This window comes from Schistocerca cancellata, chromosome 2, assembly GCF_023864275.1.
Source record: "Schistocerca cancellata isolate TAMUIC-IGC-003103 chromosome 2, iqSchCanc2.1, whole genome shotgun sequence".
NCBI classification, from domain to species: domain Eukaryota; kingdom Metazoa; phylum Arthropoda; class Insecta; order Orthoptera; family Acrididae; genus Schistocerca; species Schistocerca cancellata.
In genome coordinates this window covers 476,662,027-476,680,155 of record NC_064627.1, presented here as the reverse complement: position 1 = coordinate 476,680,155, position 18,129 = coordinate 476,662,027, and the positions used below count along the sequence as shown (strand labels likewise).

Genomic DNA, 18,129 nt, shown 5'->3' with positions numbered 1-18,129 from the left:
ACGGTCGCAGGTTCGAATCCTGCCTCGGGCATGGCTGTGTGTGATGTTAGATTAGTTAGGTTTAAGTAGTTCTAAGTTCTAGGGGACTGATGACCTAAGAAGTTAAGTCCCATAGTGCTTAGAGCCATTTGAACCATTTTTGAACCCTACTATTCATTATGTCGTGTGGCCACCATGCGCTGCAGTTAGAGCTGCTATACACCGTGGCATTGAATCAATAAGGTTCTGAATACGTTCCCGAGGGATTTCCCTCCACGCAGTTTGTATCTAAGCTCACAAATCCGCGACACCAGTTACTGGAGGGTCGTGACAACCAACCATATCCCAGACATGTTCGATGGGCGGCATGTCTGGTGAACGTGCAGGCCCGGGAAGCAATGGTACCCATCGCTCTGCGAAGAAGGCCTGTACATTCCTCACAATATGTGGCCAGGCATTGTCCTGTTGAAATGTGGTCTGTGGAGATGCCTCCAGCAGGGAGAGTACCTCAGGCTCCACAACCTCCGTAAGGTACCGGTTGCTATTCAAAGCGCCCGCTATGTGTACGAGGTGAGATCAGTTGTTATAACCAATGGCACCTCAAACCATCACTTGTCCGCCATGCCGCTCCACAGTGCAGCCCTCCAGGTTGCGCTTACCACTGTACCGCCGGCCACGTATGCAGCCATCACTGTAGGACACGTTGAAGCGAGACTCATCCGAAAAGATTACATGTTGCCACTCAGCACACCAGTGACGGTGTTCATATGCCCATTGCTGTCGGAGGAGCTTGTGGTTTCTGGACAATGTAAGCCGACCTAATGGCATGCTTGCAACCAGTCCAACCTCCAGCAGACGGTGACGAATCGTCGATGCAGGCAAGTACACACCAGTTGCAGTGCTCCAGCGACGAACCTTCATTGTGTATGACGCTGTACGGTGCGTAATGACCATTGCGGACAAGATGACGGCCATCCCGTGCTGTGGTCATGTTGTGTGATCCAGTTCTCGCTCGTCGCTGCGTATGATCTTCCTCTACTCACTGCTTCCACACACGCATCACTGTCGTAGCAGCATGCCCTGTGCGAGCTGATATGTCACGGTATGACAACCCCGTTTCCCGGAGATCGATCATTCTGCTCCGTTAAAACTCGCTCACACGCCGATATGGCTCCCTTTGACGTCGTCGAGGCATACTGGCACACAGTGACCATGCAGCTCGTTAGAATGAAATTACAGTGAAATGAATCCCCTCAGCTGCATAAAGGCGTTGATATAAGTCAACGGGGACAGCTGAAAATGTGTGCCCCGACCAGGACTCGAACCCGAGATCTCCTGCTTACATGGCTGACGCTCTATCCATCTGAGCCATCGAGGACACAGTGGATAGAGCGACTGCAGGGACTTATCTCTGGCACGCCTTCCGTGAGACCCACATTCACAACTTATTGTCCCGCACTATATTCATAGTGCCCCTGCCCGTCATACTCATTACTCGCGGCTTTACCGCCGATTCCCGTAAGAGTTCGGGCATTATTTGTGCATCCGCTCAGAAGAAGATGGTCAAATGGCCGGTAAGCCTTAACTATATATATATAAATGAAGATGGTATCTGTTCTTTCGGACATGTCAGCAATATATTGATTTTTTTTGGGGGGGGGGGGCGGGTGGGTGTCTGTTTTGAATAATACAATGGTTTTGTGAACATAATCCATGACTTATTTTTCATAGCCTCAGTTCTAACGGAACTCGAACACATTGTGTGTACTGTGTTCCGTTATGAAATGCCTCGAAAAAAACCATCTATTAACACATAACCAGAACGGATTAAGAAATTATCGTTCTTGTTAAAGAAAACTGGCTCTTTATTCGGACGAAATGGTGAGTGCTATGGAAAGGGGAACTTAACCTGATTCCATGTACACTGTAGCCGACATATTGGTCGCTAGAGAACAGAAACTTTATTGAAATTTAAAAAGAATGTAATTAATTCTTCAGTCTCACATGCACATGTATGTAAAAATGTGTAACTCAGACTGAAGTATAAATGACAAGTGATACCATATTTCTAGATTTCCAGAACGTTTCTGTCAGTATTCTTCACTAGCGTCTTCTAATTCATTTTTGTGCCTAAGGAGGACTATCGGCTGAATTGTGGGACTCGATTCATGATTTACTGTTTGAAGGGTCACAGTTGGTAGCAACTGACAGTAAGTCATCGTGTAAAACAAAAGTGATATCTGGTGTTCCCCCTAGATGCGTTATAGGCTCCCTGCTGTGCCTGATCTATGAAAACGATTTGGGAGACAATCTGAACAGTCCTCTTAGACTGTTTTCGGGATGATAATGTCGTTTACCGTCTATTAAAATCATCAGAAGGTCATAACCAATTACAGCAGGCAGCGTGAAGTGGCAGTTCATGCTAAATTATGCGTAGTGTGAGGTCCTGCACATGACAACAACAACAACAAAAATCTGTTAAACTTCACTTACGCAATGAATTGAATGTAATAAAAGGTGGGGAAGATCAATCAAAGACTGCGGTTTATTCGCAGTACACATAGAAGTGAAGATGCAAGAAATACACTATAGAGACTTCCTACACTACGGTTTTCCGTTCTCTTCTGCAGTAGTACTGCACATAATAAGATCCTTACTAGATAGGATTGACGAAGGGTAGCGAAAGTTTTCAAAGAAGGACAGCTCGTTTTATGTTATCGCGAAACGTGGAATTAATGTCACGGATATGATACGCGAGTTGGATTGGCAATCATTAAAAGAAAGGCGTTGTTAGTTGCGTTGAGATATTTTAACAAAATATCAGTTGCCAACTTTCTTCTCTAGAGGCAAAAATATTTTACTAACTCGAACCTACACTCCTGGAAATTGAAATAAGAACACCGTGAATTCATTGTCCCAGGAAGGGGAAACTTTATTGACACATTCCTGGGGTCAGATACATCACATGATCACACTGACAGAACCACAGGCACATAGACACAGGCAACAGAGCATGCACAATGTCGGCACTAGTACAGTGTATATCCACCTTTCGCAGCAATGCAGGCTGCTATTCTCCCATGGAGACGATCGTAGAGATGCTGGATGTAGTCCTGTGGAACGGCTTGCCATGCCATTTCCACCTGGCGCCTCAGTTGGACCAGCGTTCGTGCTGGACGTGCAGACCGCGTGAGACGACGCTTCATCCAGTCCCAAACATGCTCAATGGGGGACAGATCCGGAGATCTTGCTGGCCAGGGTAGTTGACTTACACCTTCTAGAGCACGTTGGGTGGCACGGGATACATGCGGACGTGCATTGTCCTGTTGGAACAGCAAGTTCCCTTGCCGGTCTAGGAATGGTAGAACGATGGGTTCGATGACGGTTTGGATGTACCGTGCACTATTCAGTGTCCCCTCGACGATCACCAGTGGTGTACGGCCAGTGTAGGAGATCGGTCCCCACACCATGATGCCGGGTGTTGGCCCTGTGTGCCTCGGTCGTATGCAGTCCTGATTGTGGCGCTCACTTGCACGGCGCCAAACACGCATACGACCATCATTGGCACCAAGGCAGAAGCGACTCTCATCGCTGAAGACGACACGTCTCCATTCGTCCCTCCATTCACGCCTGTCGCGACACCACTGGAGGCGGGCTGCACGATGTTGGGGCGTGAGCGGAAGACGGCCTAACGGTGTGCGGGACCGTAGCCCAGCTTCATGGAGACGGTTGCGAATGGTCCTCGCCGATACCCCAGGAGCAACAGTGTCCCTAATTTGCTGGGAAGTGGCGGTGCGGTCCCCTACGGCACTGCGTAGGATCCTACGGTCTTGGCGTGCATCCGTGCGTCGCTGCGGTCCGGTCCCAGGTCGACGGGCACGTGCACCTTCCGCCGACCACTGGCGACAACATCGATGTACTGTGGAGACCTCACGCCCCACGTGTTGAGCAATTCGGCGGTACGTCGACCCGGCCTCCCGCATGCCCACTATACGCCCTCGCTCAAAGTCCGTCAACTGCACATACGGTTCACGTCCACGCTGTCGCGGCATGCTACCAGTGTTAAAGACTGCGATGGAGCTCCGTATGCCACGGCAAACTGGCTGACACTGACGGCGGCGGTGCACAAATGCTGCGCAGCTAGCGCCATTCGACGGCCAACACCGCGGTTCCTGGTGTGTCCGCTGTGCCGTGCGTGTGATCATTGCTTGTACAGCCCTCTCGCAGTGTCCGGAGCAAGTATGGTGGGTCTGACACACCGGTGTCAATGTGTTCTTTTTTCCATTTCCAGGAGTGTACATAGGGAGAAATGACCGTTGAGATAAAATAAGAGAAATCAGAACTGTACGGAAAGACGTAAGTGCTCATTTTTCCCACGTGTTATTAGAGAACGTAACGGTCATGGAGTAGTCTGAAACTGATTCAACGGAATATCTATCAAAGACTTAAGTGTGAACTGCAGATTCATCATGTAGGTGTAGGTAAATGACCTACACTGCTCGCCCACTTTTTAATTAATTTCTTGTGCGAGTAACTGACATCCTATGGTTACCCACAGCTACGTTCATGGTCACATTCAGACTTTTTGTAACCTGTTTGGCTCCTGAGCCCTGAGCTTAGATTTTACGAATCTGAATTGATGTAAGTGGTCAATCATTGTTCTGGTAGAAAAAATGAGTCTAGAATACTAGCCGCGCGGGTTTAGCCGAGCGGTGTAGGGCGCTGCAGTCATGGTCTGTGTGGCTGGTTCCGGCGAAGGTTCGAGTCCTCCCTCGGGCATGGGTGTGTGTGTTTGTCCTTAGGATAATTTAGGTTAAGTAGTGTGTAAGCTTAGGGACTGATGACCTGAGTAGTTAAGTCCCATAAGATTTCACACACATTTAAACATTTTCTAGAATACTAAATTTTAGAAATTAATATAATCCAGCAAAATTTTGGAATTTGTTGAAAGTGAATACAATTTATGTCAGAAAATAAATGAAATATGTGCAGTATTCAGAAAAATCAATAATAAACTCCTAAACATTATGAGAACTGTGACACTGGATTATGAAGATATAGATCGTTTCTGAAAGTAGAACCAGGGACACAGCACAAAAAGAAAGGAGTAACGCTGTATTATTATGATGAAGTAAATTACTTATCCGTTGTTGTAGTGCCGTATAACAGCATATTCGAAACACTTCATAGTTCAAAGATACTAAAAACAGACAAATTACCTATATTTGTCGAAGTCATTACGACACTGCAACAAGCAACTTTCTTCAAGCATACATTTTAAACTACTGGGAACAAGTAGAAACGAAAACAAGTGATTCACAGAAAAAAAAACGACGCACCACGAATAAATTATCCGAATGGGAAATCGATAGACGAAAAAAAAATGAAAAAAAAGCGCATCACAAATGATTGTGTTGTTGGACGTCCTCCTCATGGATATGGCGCCAAATTCTGTCCAATTGGAGAACTAGATCGTCAAAACGCCAAACTCGTTGGAGGAAACTGCCTATCATGTTCCAAACTTTTTGAATTGGGGAGATACCCGGCAACCTTGTTGGCCGAGGTAGGGACTGGCAAGCACGAAGGCAAGCAGCAGAAACTCTCCCCGTATGTGGGTGTGCATTATCTTGCTGAAATGTAAGCCCAAGGTGGCTTGCCTTGAAGGGCAACAAAACGGGGCTTAGAATATCGTCGACGTACTGCAGTGCTGCGAAGGGGGCCGCGGATGACAACCAAAGGAGTCCTGCTATGAAAAGAAATGGCATCCCGACCATCAGTCCTATTTGTCAGGCCGTACGGTATCCCACCATCGGCTGGGACGTCTACTCTACTCATAGGGATTAATTTCGAAGCGGTATTCGCCATTGAAGACAGTTATACTCCTGTCAATGAGCTTCCAGGCCGAAACGTGTCTGGAGACGCCCCCGACAGCGGTGGGATACCAAACTAACTTTCACCCGCCGTAAGGCCCGAAAAACAGGAGTGATGGTCCGGGTGACATTTCATTTCATAGGAGGACCCCATTGTACGTCATCCGCAGCTCCCTTACACCACAGCGATACGTCGACGATATCCTACTCCCCTTCATGGCAAGGTGTCCTGGGCTTAAGTTTCAGCAAGATAATGCCTGTCCGCACACAGCGAGTGTTTCTGCTGCTTGTCTTAGTATTTGCCATATCACACCTTGACCAACAAGGTATCCGAATCTCTCCCCACACAGATAACGGTTGAGGTCGGGATTTTGACGACAGAATTTGGTACGATATCACTCAGGAGGACATCCAACAACTCCGTCAACCAATACGAAGCCGAATAAGTGCTTGCATAAGGGCCGCAGGTGGACCAACGCATTATTGACTCGCTCAATGTGTGATTTTTATTTTATTCCATGAGCTAGGAAAAAATAAGAATTGGATTTACTATTATCGGTTACGGATGTGAGGTAGCAACTGTCAAGTTTTTACAGTAGTCAACCGTATTTTTGTACAGACAGTTCAAGAACGCGTTTCGAGAGACAATTCTCTCATCATCAGGTTGTGAAAATCCACTTTGTAAAAGTACTGGAGTTCTTCATTCATGTAAAGAAATGTGGCAGTGTTCTGAACGTACAAATGAAAGACAACAAGACGAGATTTCTTAGCGGCGTTGTAGAATTATTTTTGGGCAGATATATGATTATAAATTTGTAATACGTCTTTGACAGAACAGCCAGAGGCCGACATCCTAGGTTTAGAAAACGAGGAAAAGTAGGTGACCAATACGACAGCATTATGCTTGAGCCAGTAGCTGCAGATGCACAGTAATATCGCAGACAAATCCCGGATCCCTGCAGAAACATTGACTAAACACAGCAGAGCAACAGGATGCGGCACGGTGTAGTGTGCGACGTGAGATTGAACGGATACTTACCTCGAAGATTTTAATGAATGACGAAGAACCACAAACAAGTGTGTGTTTTATTCTGTTTTATGATGCTAAAGCCTCAGTTGTTACTGCTGGTAGATCTTTAAGTTTTTTAACTTAATGATCCAAGTTTTACAACCTGATGACGACGGTATTGCCCCTCGAAACACGTTGTCGAGCTGTGTGTAGGACACAAACACGGTCGAATACTAGCAATTGTTATTGTAAAAACTTGGATTAAGAATTTATCTGAGCTGCTGTTTAAAGCTAAGTTGTTTTTTAACATCGTTACTAAAACTTCTAAAGGCAGTTGTATGATTTACTTCTAATTTTTATTCGATGTTCTTATGAATATTCCGACAGTCATAGGCTGTTTATTGTTTAACATATACATTATGTAAATTTATATGTAACATATAAAGAACAAAAGTTGTCAAAAATCTCGAAAATTTCTTCACGGATTTACTTTAAATGACAGTAACTAACATTCAGACTGAGACGAACAGTATATTTTTTAAACGACAATGTACTGTACATGTTTTCTGTTAAAAATTACTGCGAGAATGTAAATCCTACTTTGTGATGCGCTGTGAAAAAGTTAATATTGTCATATTATGCAGAGCATTGGAGTTTACAGAAGAACATGGATCATCCCGCACCACCGTACCAGCAGCTGCGGCTCACAGCATAGACTGCTGGGATATCAAACCCAGTCCACCCTGGAGCTATGGCTCGAATCCTCGTTAGGCTCTTTTTCTCTTTTTTAGTTTTCAGACTTCCGTTCCATAGTTCTCGTCGTTTATAAGCAGGACATCATCTTGTCACATGACAATGCTTACCACATGACAATAACCCATCATATGACAGTGGGATCTATTAAACTGCATACGTGGGTCCACTAACGGCGTAGTGCACAATCATTACTGGTCCTGTCAAGTTCATGTAGGGCGGCTTCCCGATGGAGTAATCAAACACTGAATACGTCGATATACTTTTGGTGCTAGGTGCATCCGATAACCAAGCTGCTGCTAATGGTCGTGCGTATGCTGCTCGTTACCCTCAAAAGCGCTACCCTGATAAGAATGGCTTTGGTCGCCTGGAGCAACGCCCTCGAGAAACCGGTAACCTTCGTCCACAAGTAATAGACAGAGGTCATCCAAGGACTAGATGTTCTCCACAAACAGAGGACACCATTCTTGAAACCATTAACCAAACAACTCTGCGAGGTATCTGTGATATTGCAAAGCAGTTATAGATATCTCAAAGACCGGTTGTTTAAGTTTTGCACGATGAAGAACTGCATCCATATCGTTACACGTTAACTCAACACCAGCGGCCAGAAGACCACCTTCGACGAGTACAGTTTTGTGAATAGCTTTTGCACTAAGTGGAAGATGATGAATATTTTATTAAAAACGTGATTTTCAACCACAACAACAGGCCTTATTGATCACAACACAACCTATGTGTCACCCATGAATGGAGCTTCCAGGCACACTTTGGAATAAACCTGTGGGCTGGAATTGTGGGAAGAGTGCTTATGGCACTTACCTATTGCTGGACATTTTGGAGGCGCCATTGTGTCATACGTTTGTTTGCAATACTTTGCCTGACGCATAAGACAAAGTTTCACTCGGTGTTCGGCGACAGCAATGGTTTCAGCATAATGATGCACTGTGACACTTTGCAATGAATGTGCGTAACTATTTAAATGAAGTGTTTCCAGGAAAATAGATTGGTCGTGGAAGTTCAATGTTCTGGCATCCACATTCCCTGGACTTTAATCTACTAGAATTTTATTTGTGGGGACACTTAAAGGAACAAGTTTATAGTTCTTCACTCACCGATATACGTGACCTAATAGTTTGTGTGCAGGCTGCTTCGGAATGGTAGAAGCAGGTGTGTAGCGCAGGGTCCAGCAAAGTATGACCCAGAGAGTGGCGAAGTGTTTGTAAATGTAAGGTGATCGCTTTGAAGATCTTCTCTAAAGTGAACATTGCTCGTACATCTACATCCCGGCTCTGTAAAGATAAGGCTGGATGTGACATGTACTGAATGGAATTATTGTGAAAATCATAATGTGCAAACAAGTGTAGCCTGTCTATCAAGTTTTTTTGTACCCCACTGAATACAGACGATGTTACTATCCAATATTACACTGATCAGCCAGAACATTATGACCACCTACATAACTCTCGGTACGTCGTCCTCTTGCACGAATAATAGCGGCGAATCGTAGTGGCATGCAGCAGTAAGGCCATGGAAGGTTGCTGCCGGGAGTTGGTACCACATCTGCACCCAACAGTCACCTAACTCCCGCAAATTCCGGGAAGGGTGGCGACGAGCTCTGATACCACATTCAACATCATCCCAGATGTATTCGATCGGGATCAGATCTGGCGAGTTGAGGGGCCAGCACATCAGCTGTAGCTCGCCACTGTGTCCCTCCAACCATTCCATCACAATCCTCGCCTTATGAAATGTCGCATTATCTTGTTGAAAAATGCCACTGCCGTTGGAAGACAGGATTGTCACGAAGAGGTGTACGTGGTGTGCGAGCAGTGCACGATACTCCTTGGCCATCGTGGTGCGTTGCAGAGCTCCACTGGACCCATGGCTGCCAGCGTGAATGCTCCCCAGAGCATAATGGAGCCGCCGACAGCTTGTCTCCATCCCGCAGTACAGGTGTCAAGGAGTCGTTCCGCAGGAGCGCCCCTCCCATGGGCATAATGAAGAAGGTGTCGGGATTCATCAGACCATGAAACGGTCCGCCACTGCGCCAGCGTCCAGTGCCGATGGCCGCATGCCCATTTCAGTCGTAGTGGACGATGTCGTAGTATTAACATTGGCACATGCGTGGATCGTCGGCTGCGGAGGCCTTACGTTAGGAGTGTTCGGTACGCTGTGGACTCTGTCCAGCATTAAAGTCTGATGTTAGTTCTGCCACTGTTGGCCCCCCCCCCCACCCGTCCTGTCCTGTTCACCTGTCTGCCCAGCTTACGACGTTGGACGTCTGTGATGAGGGATGGCCACATTCTGTCCAGCATTAAAGTCTGATGTTAGTTCTGCCACTGTTACCCCCCCCCCCCCTGTCCTGTTCACCTGTCTGCCCAGCTTACGACGTTGGACGTCTGTGATGAGGGATGGCCACATTCTGTCCAGCATTAAAGTCTGATGTTAGTTCTGCCACAGTTCGCCCCCCCCCCCTGTCCTTTTCACCTGTCTGCCCAGCTTACGACGTAGGACGTCTGGTACGAGGGATGGCCACCCAAATGCACGACGTCTGGACGTGGTTTCACCTTGGTTTCGCCACGTGTTGAAGACAAACACAACAACATTCCTCTAACACCCGACAAGTCGTGCAGTTTCCGAAATGCTCGTGCCAAACCTCCGGGCCATCATAACCTCCCCGAGTCAAACTCAGATAGATCGTGCGCGTTCCTCATTCTATACACGGACAGCGCTCTCACTAATATTACATGGACCATGAGTGTGTATGACTAGCAGTCATTCCTCGCCAGGTGACACTGCTGTCGGCTCGACGGGTTTGTATCGATAGTCGGTTTGTGGTTATAATATTATGGCAGATAAATGTATTTTCTATTGGCTTTTTTGTGTCATGTACAAAACAAAGAGGTCGTTTACATCTGTAAGAAGCTCGTTGTTATGCCTTAATGTTTGAATAAAGGTAACAGTAGCAGAAAGAAACACACAAGATAGCGAATTGTGAATGTGTAAATCGGATACATTCGATGCTTCAACTGAAAAAATAAGTTTGGCATGAACGTGACTTGAAGATCGGCGAGTATGCATTTCCATTTCCGAAGGCATTGCTTCGTCTCACTGACTAAAGGGACAGTTCCGGCAAATTGCAGAGTTCGTGCTATCTGTTCTTGTTCACACTGCACACAATTACAGCGTTGCCAGAGCCTTGCTTTTTAATTCGCATTTCTATTAATCGTATTGTAGGAACTAGGTTTTGCTAGAAACACTTTTGTCCTGAATCGGTGTGAGGAATCGCATGTCGAGCGCCAAGTGCGGCATTTTTTCTTCACTATGTATGTTCTTTCTCCTTATGTATAATTCCAAAGAACAATTCCATTCTTAACAATGTGGTGTTTTATTTTCTTCCTTGCCATGGGCTTTACAGAAAAGAGGAAAGGTGTTTTTATGACTTATCAGCTTATGATTAAAATATTACTACGGAATCTGAATTGTTATAAAAAAATGGTTCAAATGGCTCTGAGTACTATGCGACTTAACATCTGAGGTCATCAGTCCCCAAGAACTTAGAACTACTTAAACCTAACTAACCTAAGGACATCACACACATCCATGCCCGAGACAGGATTCGAACCTGCGCCGTAACAGTCTCGCGGTTCCGGACTGAAGCGCCTAGAACCGCACGGCCACCTCGGCCGGCCGAATTGTTATAAACGTTGTAATCTTAACCACCTCCAGATGAAAACTGTGCAAAATACTATCATTGAAGTTATCACACTCAGAGATCCAGTAGCTGGAGAGGTGTCTCTTACACCCTGTACACCATGATCCCAACCGATTTACCTAATAATTTCTCTTTGAGTGATCAGTTTTCTGACTCGTTTGTTGCCGCCCGCCACGAATTCCTCTCCTGTGTCAACCTCTTCATCTCAGAGTAGCACTTGCAATCTACGTCCTCAATTATTTGCTGGATGTATTCCAATCTCTGTCTTCCCCTAAAGACTTTGCCGTCTACAGCTCCCTCTAGTACCACGGAAATCATTTCCTCATGTCTTAACAAATGTCCTATCATCCTGTCCCTTCTCCTTATCAGTAAAAATGTCGTGTGATTAGGGCCTCCCGTCGGGTAGTCCGTTCGCCAGGTGCAACTCTGTCGATTTGACGCCACTTCGGCAACTTGCGCGTCGATGGAGATGAAATGATGATGATTAGGACATCACAACACCCAGTCCCTGAGCGGAGAAAATCGCCGGCCCAGCCGGGAATCGAACCCGGGCCCTTAGGACTTACATGCTGTCGCGCTGACCACTCAGCTACCGGGGGCGGACCTCCTTATCAGTCTTTTCCGCACATTCCTTTCATTTCCGATTCTGCGCAGTACCTCCTCACTCCTAACCTTTTCAGTCCACCTAATTTTGAACATTCGTCTGTAGCACCACATCTCAAATGCTTCGAGTCTCTTCCATTTCGGCTTTCCCACAGTCCAAGTTTCACTACCATACAACACTGTGCTCCAAACTTATATTCTGAGAAAGTGCTTCCTCAAATTAAGGCCCATGTTTGATACTAGTAGAATTCTCCTGGCCACGAATGCCCTTTTTGCCAGTGCTAGACTTCTTTTTATGTCCTCCTTGCTCCGTCCGTCATGGGTAATTTTGCTGCGCCGGCCGAAGTGGCCATGCGGTTAAAGGCGCGGCAGTCTGGAACCGCAAGACCGCTACGGTCGCAGGTTCGAATCCTGCCTCGGGCATGGATGTTTGTGATGTCCTTAGGTTAGTTAGGTTTAACTAGTTCTAAGTTCTAGGGGACTAATGACCTCAGCAGTTGAGTCCCATAGTGCTCAGAGCCAGAGCCATAATTTTGCTGCCTTGGTAGCAGACCTCCTTAGCTTCGTCTACTTCGTGATACCCAGTTATGATGTTAAGTTTGTCACTGTTTTCATTTCTGCTACTTCTCACTACTTTCGTCTTTCTTCACTTTACTCTCAGTCCATGTTCTGTACTCATTAGATTGTTCATTCCATTCAACACACCCTGTAACACTTCCTCACTTTCACTGAGCATAGTAATGTCATCAGCGAATCCTATCATTGATATCCTTTCACCTAGAATTTTAATCGCGCTCGTGAACTCTTCTTTTATTTCCGTCTTTGCTTCTTCGACGTATAGATAGAACATCAGGGGCGAAAGACAACATCCCTGTCTTACACGTTTTTAATCCGAGTACTTTGTTCTTTGTCTTGCAGATTTATTATTCCCTCTTGGTTTTCATACATATTCTACGAGCGATTTCATTTCCGAATAAAGGTTTCGTTCTTTTGAAATAATAATAAACAAGGTTCAAGGTCAGTGAGAGGGGTTGGAGGACAGAGAAGGACATGGACATAGAGAGTGGGGAGTGGGAGATGCAAATAGATGCACAGTCAGAGTGAAGGAAGGAGGAGATGGACAGAGAGAGGAGGGAGAAGATGGGCAGAGAGAGACAGAGGGGAATAAGTTTAGGATGTACGAGGGTTGTTCGGAACGTAAGGAACGATCGGTCACGAAATGGAAACCACAGTGAAATTCCGATGAAGTTTTGCACAGGTGTGTTGGGCAGTGTCTCTAGGATGCCCGCCGATGGCGTTACGACGTTATTTTTAGTTCTGAGCGCACAGGGAACACATAAAGATACCTAGAACAATAGTGTCTCCCATCAAGTACGAGGGCCTGGTGAGAAATTTCGCCTGAAGCTATGCAGCCAACATTACATAACTGTCGTGCGGTTTCTTCTTCAAGACAATTCTCAGCCGCATTCTGCAGGGGCAATGAAGATGCTACTGCATCGTTTTCAATTGGAAATGTTTGATTACCCACAATACAGGCCGTAATTTTCTCCCTCCGAGTTTCATCTCTGCTCACACGAACCGCTGGCTATGAAGACAACATTTTTGGCACAGACAACGAACTGTAGGTCAGCTTAGAGAATTGGCGAAAAGCACTGGCGGCTGCCCTGTACAGGGTGGTCCATTGATCGTAACCGAACCAAATATCTCACGAAATAAGCGTAAAACGAAAAAACTACAAAGAACGAAACTTGTCTAGCTTGAAGGGGGAAACCAGATAGCGCTATGGTTGGCCCGGTAGATGGCGCTGCCATAGGTCAAACGGATATCAACTGCGTTTTTTTAAATAGGAACCCCCATTTGTTATTACATATTCGTGTAGTACATAAAGAAATATGAATGTTTTAGTTGGACCACTTTCTTCGCTTTGTGACAGATGCCGCTGTAATAGTCACAAACATATGGCTCAATATTTTAGACGAACAGCTGGTAACAGGTAGGTTTTTTAAATTAAAATACAGAAAGTACGTACGTTTGAACATTTTATTTCGGTTGTTCCAATGTGATACATGTACCTTTCTGAACTTATTATTTCTGAGAACGCATGCTGTTACAGCGTTATTACCTGTAAATACCACATTAATGCAATAAATGCTCAAAATGATATCCGTCAACCTCAACGCATTTGGCAATACGTGGAACGACATTCCTCCCAACAGCGAGTAGTTTGCCTTCCGTAATGTTTGCACATGCATTGACAATGCGCTGACGCATGTTGTTAGGCGTTGTCGGTGGATCACGATAGCAAATGTCCTTCAACTTTCCCCACAGAAAGAAATCCGGGGACGTCAGATCCGGTATGGCATGGTGCTTCGACGACCAATCCACCTGTCATGAAATATGCTATTCAGTACAGCTTCAACCGCACGCGAGCTATGTGCCGGACATCTATCATGTTGTAAGTATATCGCCATTTTGTCATGCAGTGAAACACCTTGTAGTAACATCGGTAGAACATTACGTAGGAAATCGGCATACATTGCACCATTTAAATTGCCATCGATAAAATTGGAGGCCAATTATCCTTCCTCCCATAATTTCGCACCATACATTACCCCGCCATGGTCGCTGATGTTCCACTTGTCGCAGCCATCGTGGATTTTCCGTTTCCCAATATTATGCTGCATATTATTGCATATTATGCTGGTTTACGTTACCGCTGTTGATGAATGACGCTTCGTCGCTAAATAGAACGCGTGCAAAAAATCTGTCATCGTCCCGTAATTTCTCTTGTGCCCAGTGGCAGAAGTGTACACGAGTTTCAAAGTCGTCGCCATGCAATTTCTGGTGCATAGAAATGGGGTACGGGTGCAGTCAATGTTGATATAGCATTCTCTACACCGACGTTTTTGAGATCCCCGTTTCTCGCACAATTTGTCTGCTACTGATGTGCGGATTAGCCGCGACAGCAGCTAAAACACCTACTTGGTCATCATCATTTGTTGCAGGTCGTGGTTAACGTTTCACATGTGGCTGAAAACTCACTGTTTCCTTAAATAACGTAACTATCCGGCGAACGGTCCGGACACTTGGATGAATTCCATGACACCGAACAGCATACATAGCACACGCCCGTTGGGCATTTGGATCACAAGAGCCATACATCAACACGATATCGACGTTTTCCGCAATTGGTAAACGGTCAATTTTAACACGGGTAATGTATCACGAAGCAAATACCGTCCGCACTGGCGGAATGTTATGCGATACCACGTACTTATGTGTTTGTGACTATTACAGCGCCATCTATCACAAAGCGAAAAACGTGGTCTAAGTAAACATTCGTATTTCTTTACGTACTACACGAATATGTAATAAAAATGGGGGTTACTATTTAAAAAAAAAACGCAGTTGATATCCGTTTGACCTATGGCAGCGCCATCTAGCGGGCCAACCATGGCGCCATCTGGTTTCCCCCTTCAAGCTAGACGAGTTTCGTTCTTTGTAGTTTTTTCGTTTGATGCTTATTTGGTGTAATATTTGGCCCGGTCACTATCAATGGACCACCCTGTATAAAGAGGATATTGGAAAGTTGGTACAACGCTGCGACAAACGTCTACGCCGGATCGGCGACTGTGGAGAAAAGTAGCTGGAAGTTGTAGCTAACTGTTGCAAATAAAACATTTTTGATTTTCACTGTGGTTTCCATTTCGCGACCTATCGTTCCTTACTTTCCGAATAGTCCTCGTGTATGTAGTTCTCATACATTTTTAGCAATATCGAAGCATTGCCAAGTTCGGTAGTGTTACGTAAGGACAGAAGGGGTTGACCAGTTGGTGATGCAGCGAACAGCTGAGCGGGGGTGACGCTATGTACAGAATATGGGAAAATACTCATGTTTGCTGACGACACCACTTTATCAGTTAATAATCTCTCAGGGAATGTGTCAAATGAGGCTGCAAATAAAACTTTTGCAGATTTGACAAACTGGTTTGAAACCAATGGCCTTACAGTCAACCTAAAAAAGACAAATTACGTTCATTCCTCTTCTAACACAAATGTTACTAATGAAATGAACCTAAAAATGGGTCAGCACGAGATTTTGAAGGTTGAGCCCTCCAAATTCTTGGTTCTGCATATAGATAGCAAAATGAAGTGGCACCACCATATTCAAGATCTGTGCAAAAGGCTAAGCTCAGCAACGTTTGCCTTAAGAATAATTTCAGATACTAGGGAAATGAGCACAATAAAAACTGCATATTTTGGCTATTTTCAACAACTTATGGCTTATGGTATAGTATTTTGGGGAAATCAACCAATAGCAAAAAAAGTGTTCCATGCACAGAAGCGAGCAATAAGAACTATGTGTGGAGTACATCCTAGGCACTCGTGCAGGGATCTGTTTAGAGCTGTACAAATCCTTACAACACCTGCCCAATATATTTTTTCCCTGATGTGCTTTGTTTCAAAAAATAGCAACTTATTCAAAATCAATAACTCATGCCACAGTTATAACACCCGAAGGAAACTGGATTCCATTATGAGCTAAAAACGAAAAGCATGGTCCAGAAGGGTGTTTTATACAGTGGCACCAAGATTTATAATGCTGTCCCACCGCATATTAAAGAACTGGTGGGAAACATGCCAAAGTTTAAAGATAATCTGAAGCAGTTCCTTTTAGATTAATCTTGTTACGGTATTGATGAATTTCTTAGCAAACATGTATAGAATCTGTTGTTTGTGCTTAAACCTTACTGTGTGACCTCTACAATTGATTAATCATACTCTGTAAGTACAGTGTTACTTAATACAATACCCAAATTTATGTATGTCTGTATATGACGCCTGTATAACTTAAGAACAATACCCTAATTTATGTTTGACTGTATATTCTTTCAGATGTCCTGTATCTTAACTAATGTTTAAGGGTATATACTAAACTTCACAGTTTCTTTAATCTAATGATAAGATCAATGTATCTGTGCACAAAACAATAATCTGTAAAAAACCTTGACTCGTTCTATATCCAGGGATATGTCCCCATATAGATCTATGGAACACGAAAAAAAAATAAAATAAAAGACCATGGTGTGGCAGAGAGGAGGCAGCGGCGCTTCGAACTGGCGGACGACCGGTCGCTGCTGCAGGCGCCGACCAGCGAGGAGTACGCGATGCTGCACAGCAACTACCTGGCCACGCTGGCCGGCGGCGACCTCTCGGCCGCCTGCCTGCCCGAGACCCCGCGGCGGGCCGGTTGCGAGCGCCTCAGCGAGAGCCGCCTCACCACCACCGTCTTCGCGCACCCCATAGTGAGTACTGAGGTTTCCTGTGGCCACCGAACCACCTCTTCACTCTCCTACATCTACATTTACATCTACATTTATACTCCGCAAGCCACCCAACGGTGTGTGGCGGAGGGCACTTTACGTGCCACTGTCATTACCTCTTTTCCTGTTTCACTCGCGTATGGTTCGCGGGAAGAACGACTGCCGGAAAGCCTCCGTGCGCCCTCGAATCTCTCTAATTTTACCTTCGTGATGTCCTCGGGAGGTATAAGTAAGGGGAAGCAATATATTCGATACCTCATCCAGAAACGCACCCTCTCGAAACCTGGACAGCAAGCGCCTCTCTTGCAGAGTCTGCCACTTGAATTTGCTATATATCTCCGTAACGCTATCATGCTTACCAAATAACCCTGTGATGAAAGGCGCCGCTCCTCTTTGGATCCTCTCTATCTCCTCTGTCAACCCGACCTGGTACGGATCCCACACTGATGAGCAATACTCAAGTATAGGTCGAAAGAGTGTTTTGTAAGCCACCTCATTTATTGATGGACTACATTTTGTAAGGACTCTCCCAATGAATCTCAACCTGGCACCTCTTCTTACGGTTCCGTGTCTCAATCGCTAAAAACGAACCCTTATAAGATCACTTTGTTGTCCGCCTGTCTGTTTGTTAAAATCCATTTTTCTCAGAACGTGGTAGACGTATCTAGTTGAAATTTACGTTACGGACTAAGGTATATAGGCACTTGGTGGTGTAAGCATATGAAGCTTCTACGTTAATACAGCAGAAAGATACAGCTATTTATGTCTCATATTCTGACATTTGCAAACTGTCATCGAATCCTGTAGGGTACTTCCCGTTCACTAGTCTGCGAATCTTTGTTTCACATCCAACTTGAAACGCCATGTCTACGT

At 45.3% G+C, this 18,129-nt stretch overlaps 1 protein-coding gene across 1 annotated transcript in view; it reads left to right on the top strand.

Annotated features, from left to right (window-relative positions):
- LOC126155368 (acyl-coenzyme A thioesterase 9, mitochondrial-like) overlaps nucleotides 1-18,129 on the top strand; it is a 181,928-nt gene that overhangs the window by 107,268 nt on the left and 56,531 nt on the right. The window contains exon 4 of the mRNA XM_049916223.1: nucleotides 17,027-17,238. Coding sequence (XP_049772180.1) covers nucleotides 17,027-17,238 — 212 coding nt within the window. The remainder of the gene's footprint in view (nucleotides 1-17,026; nucleotides 17,239-18,129) is intronic.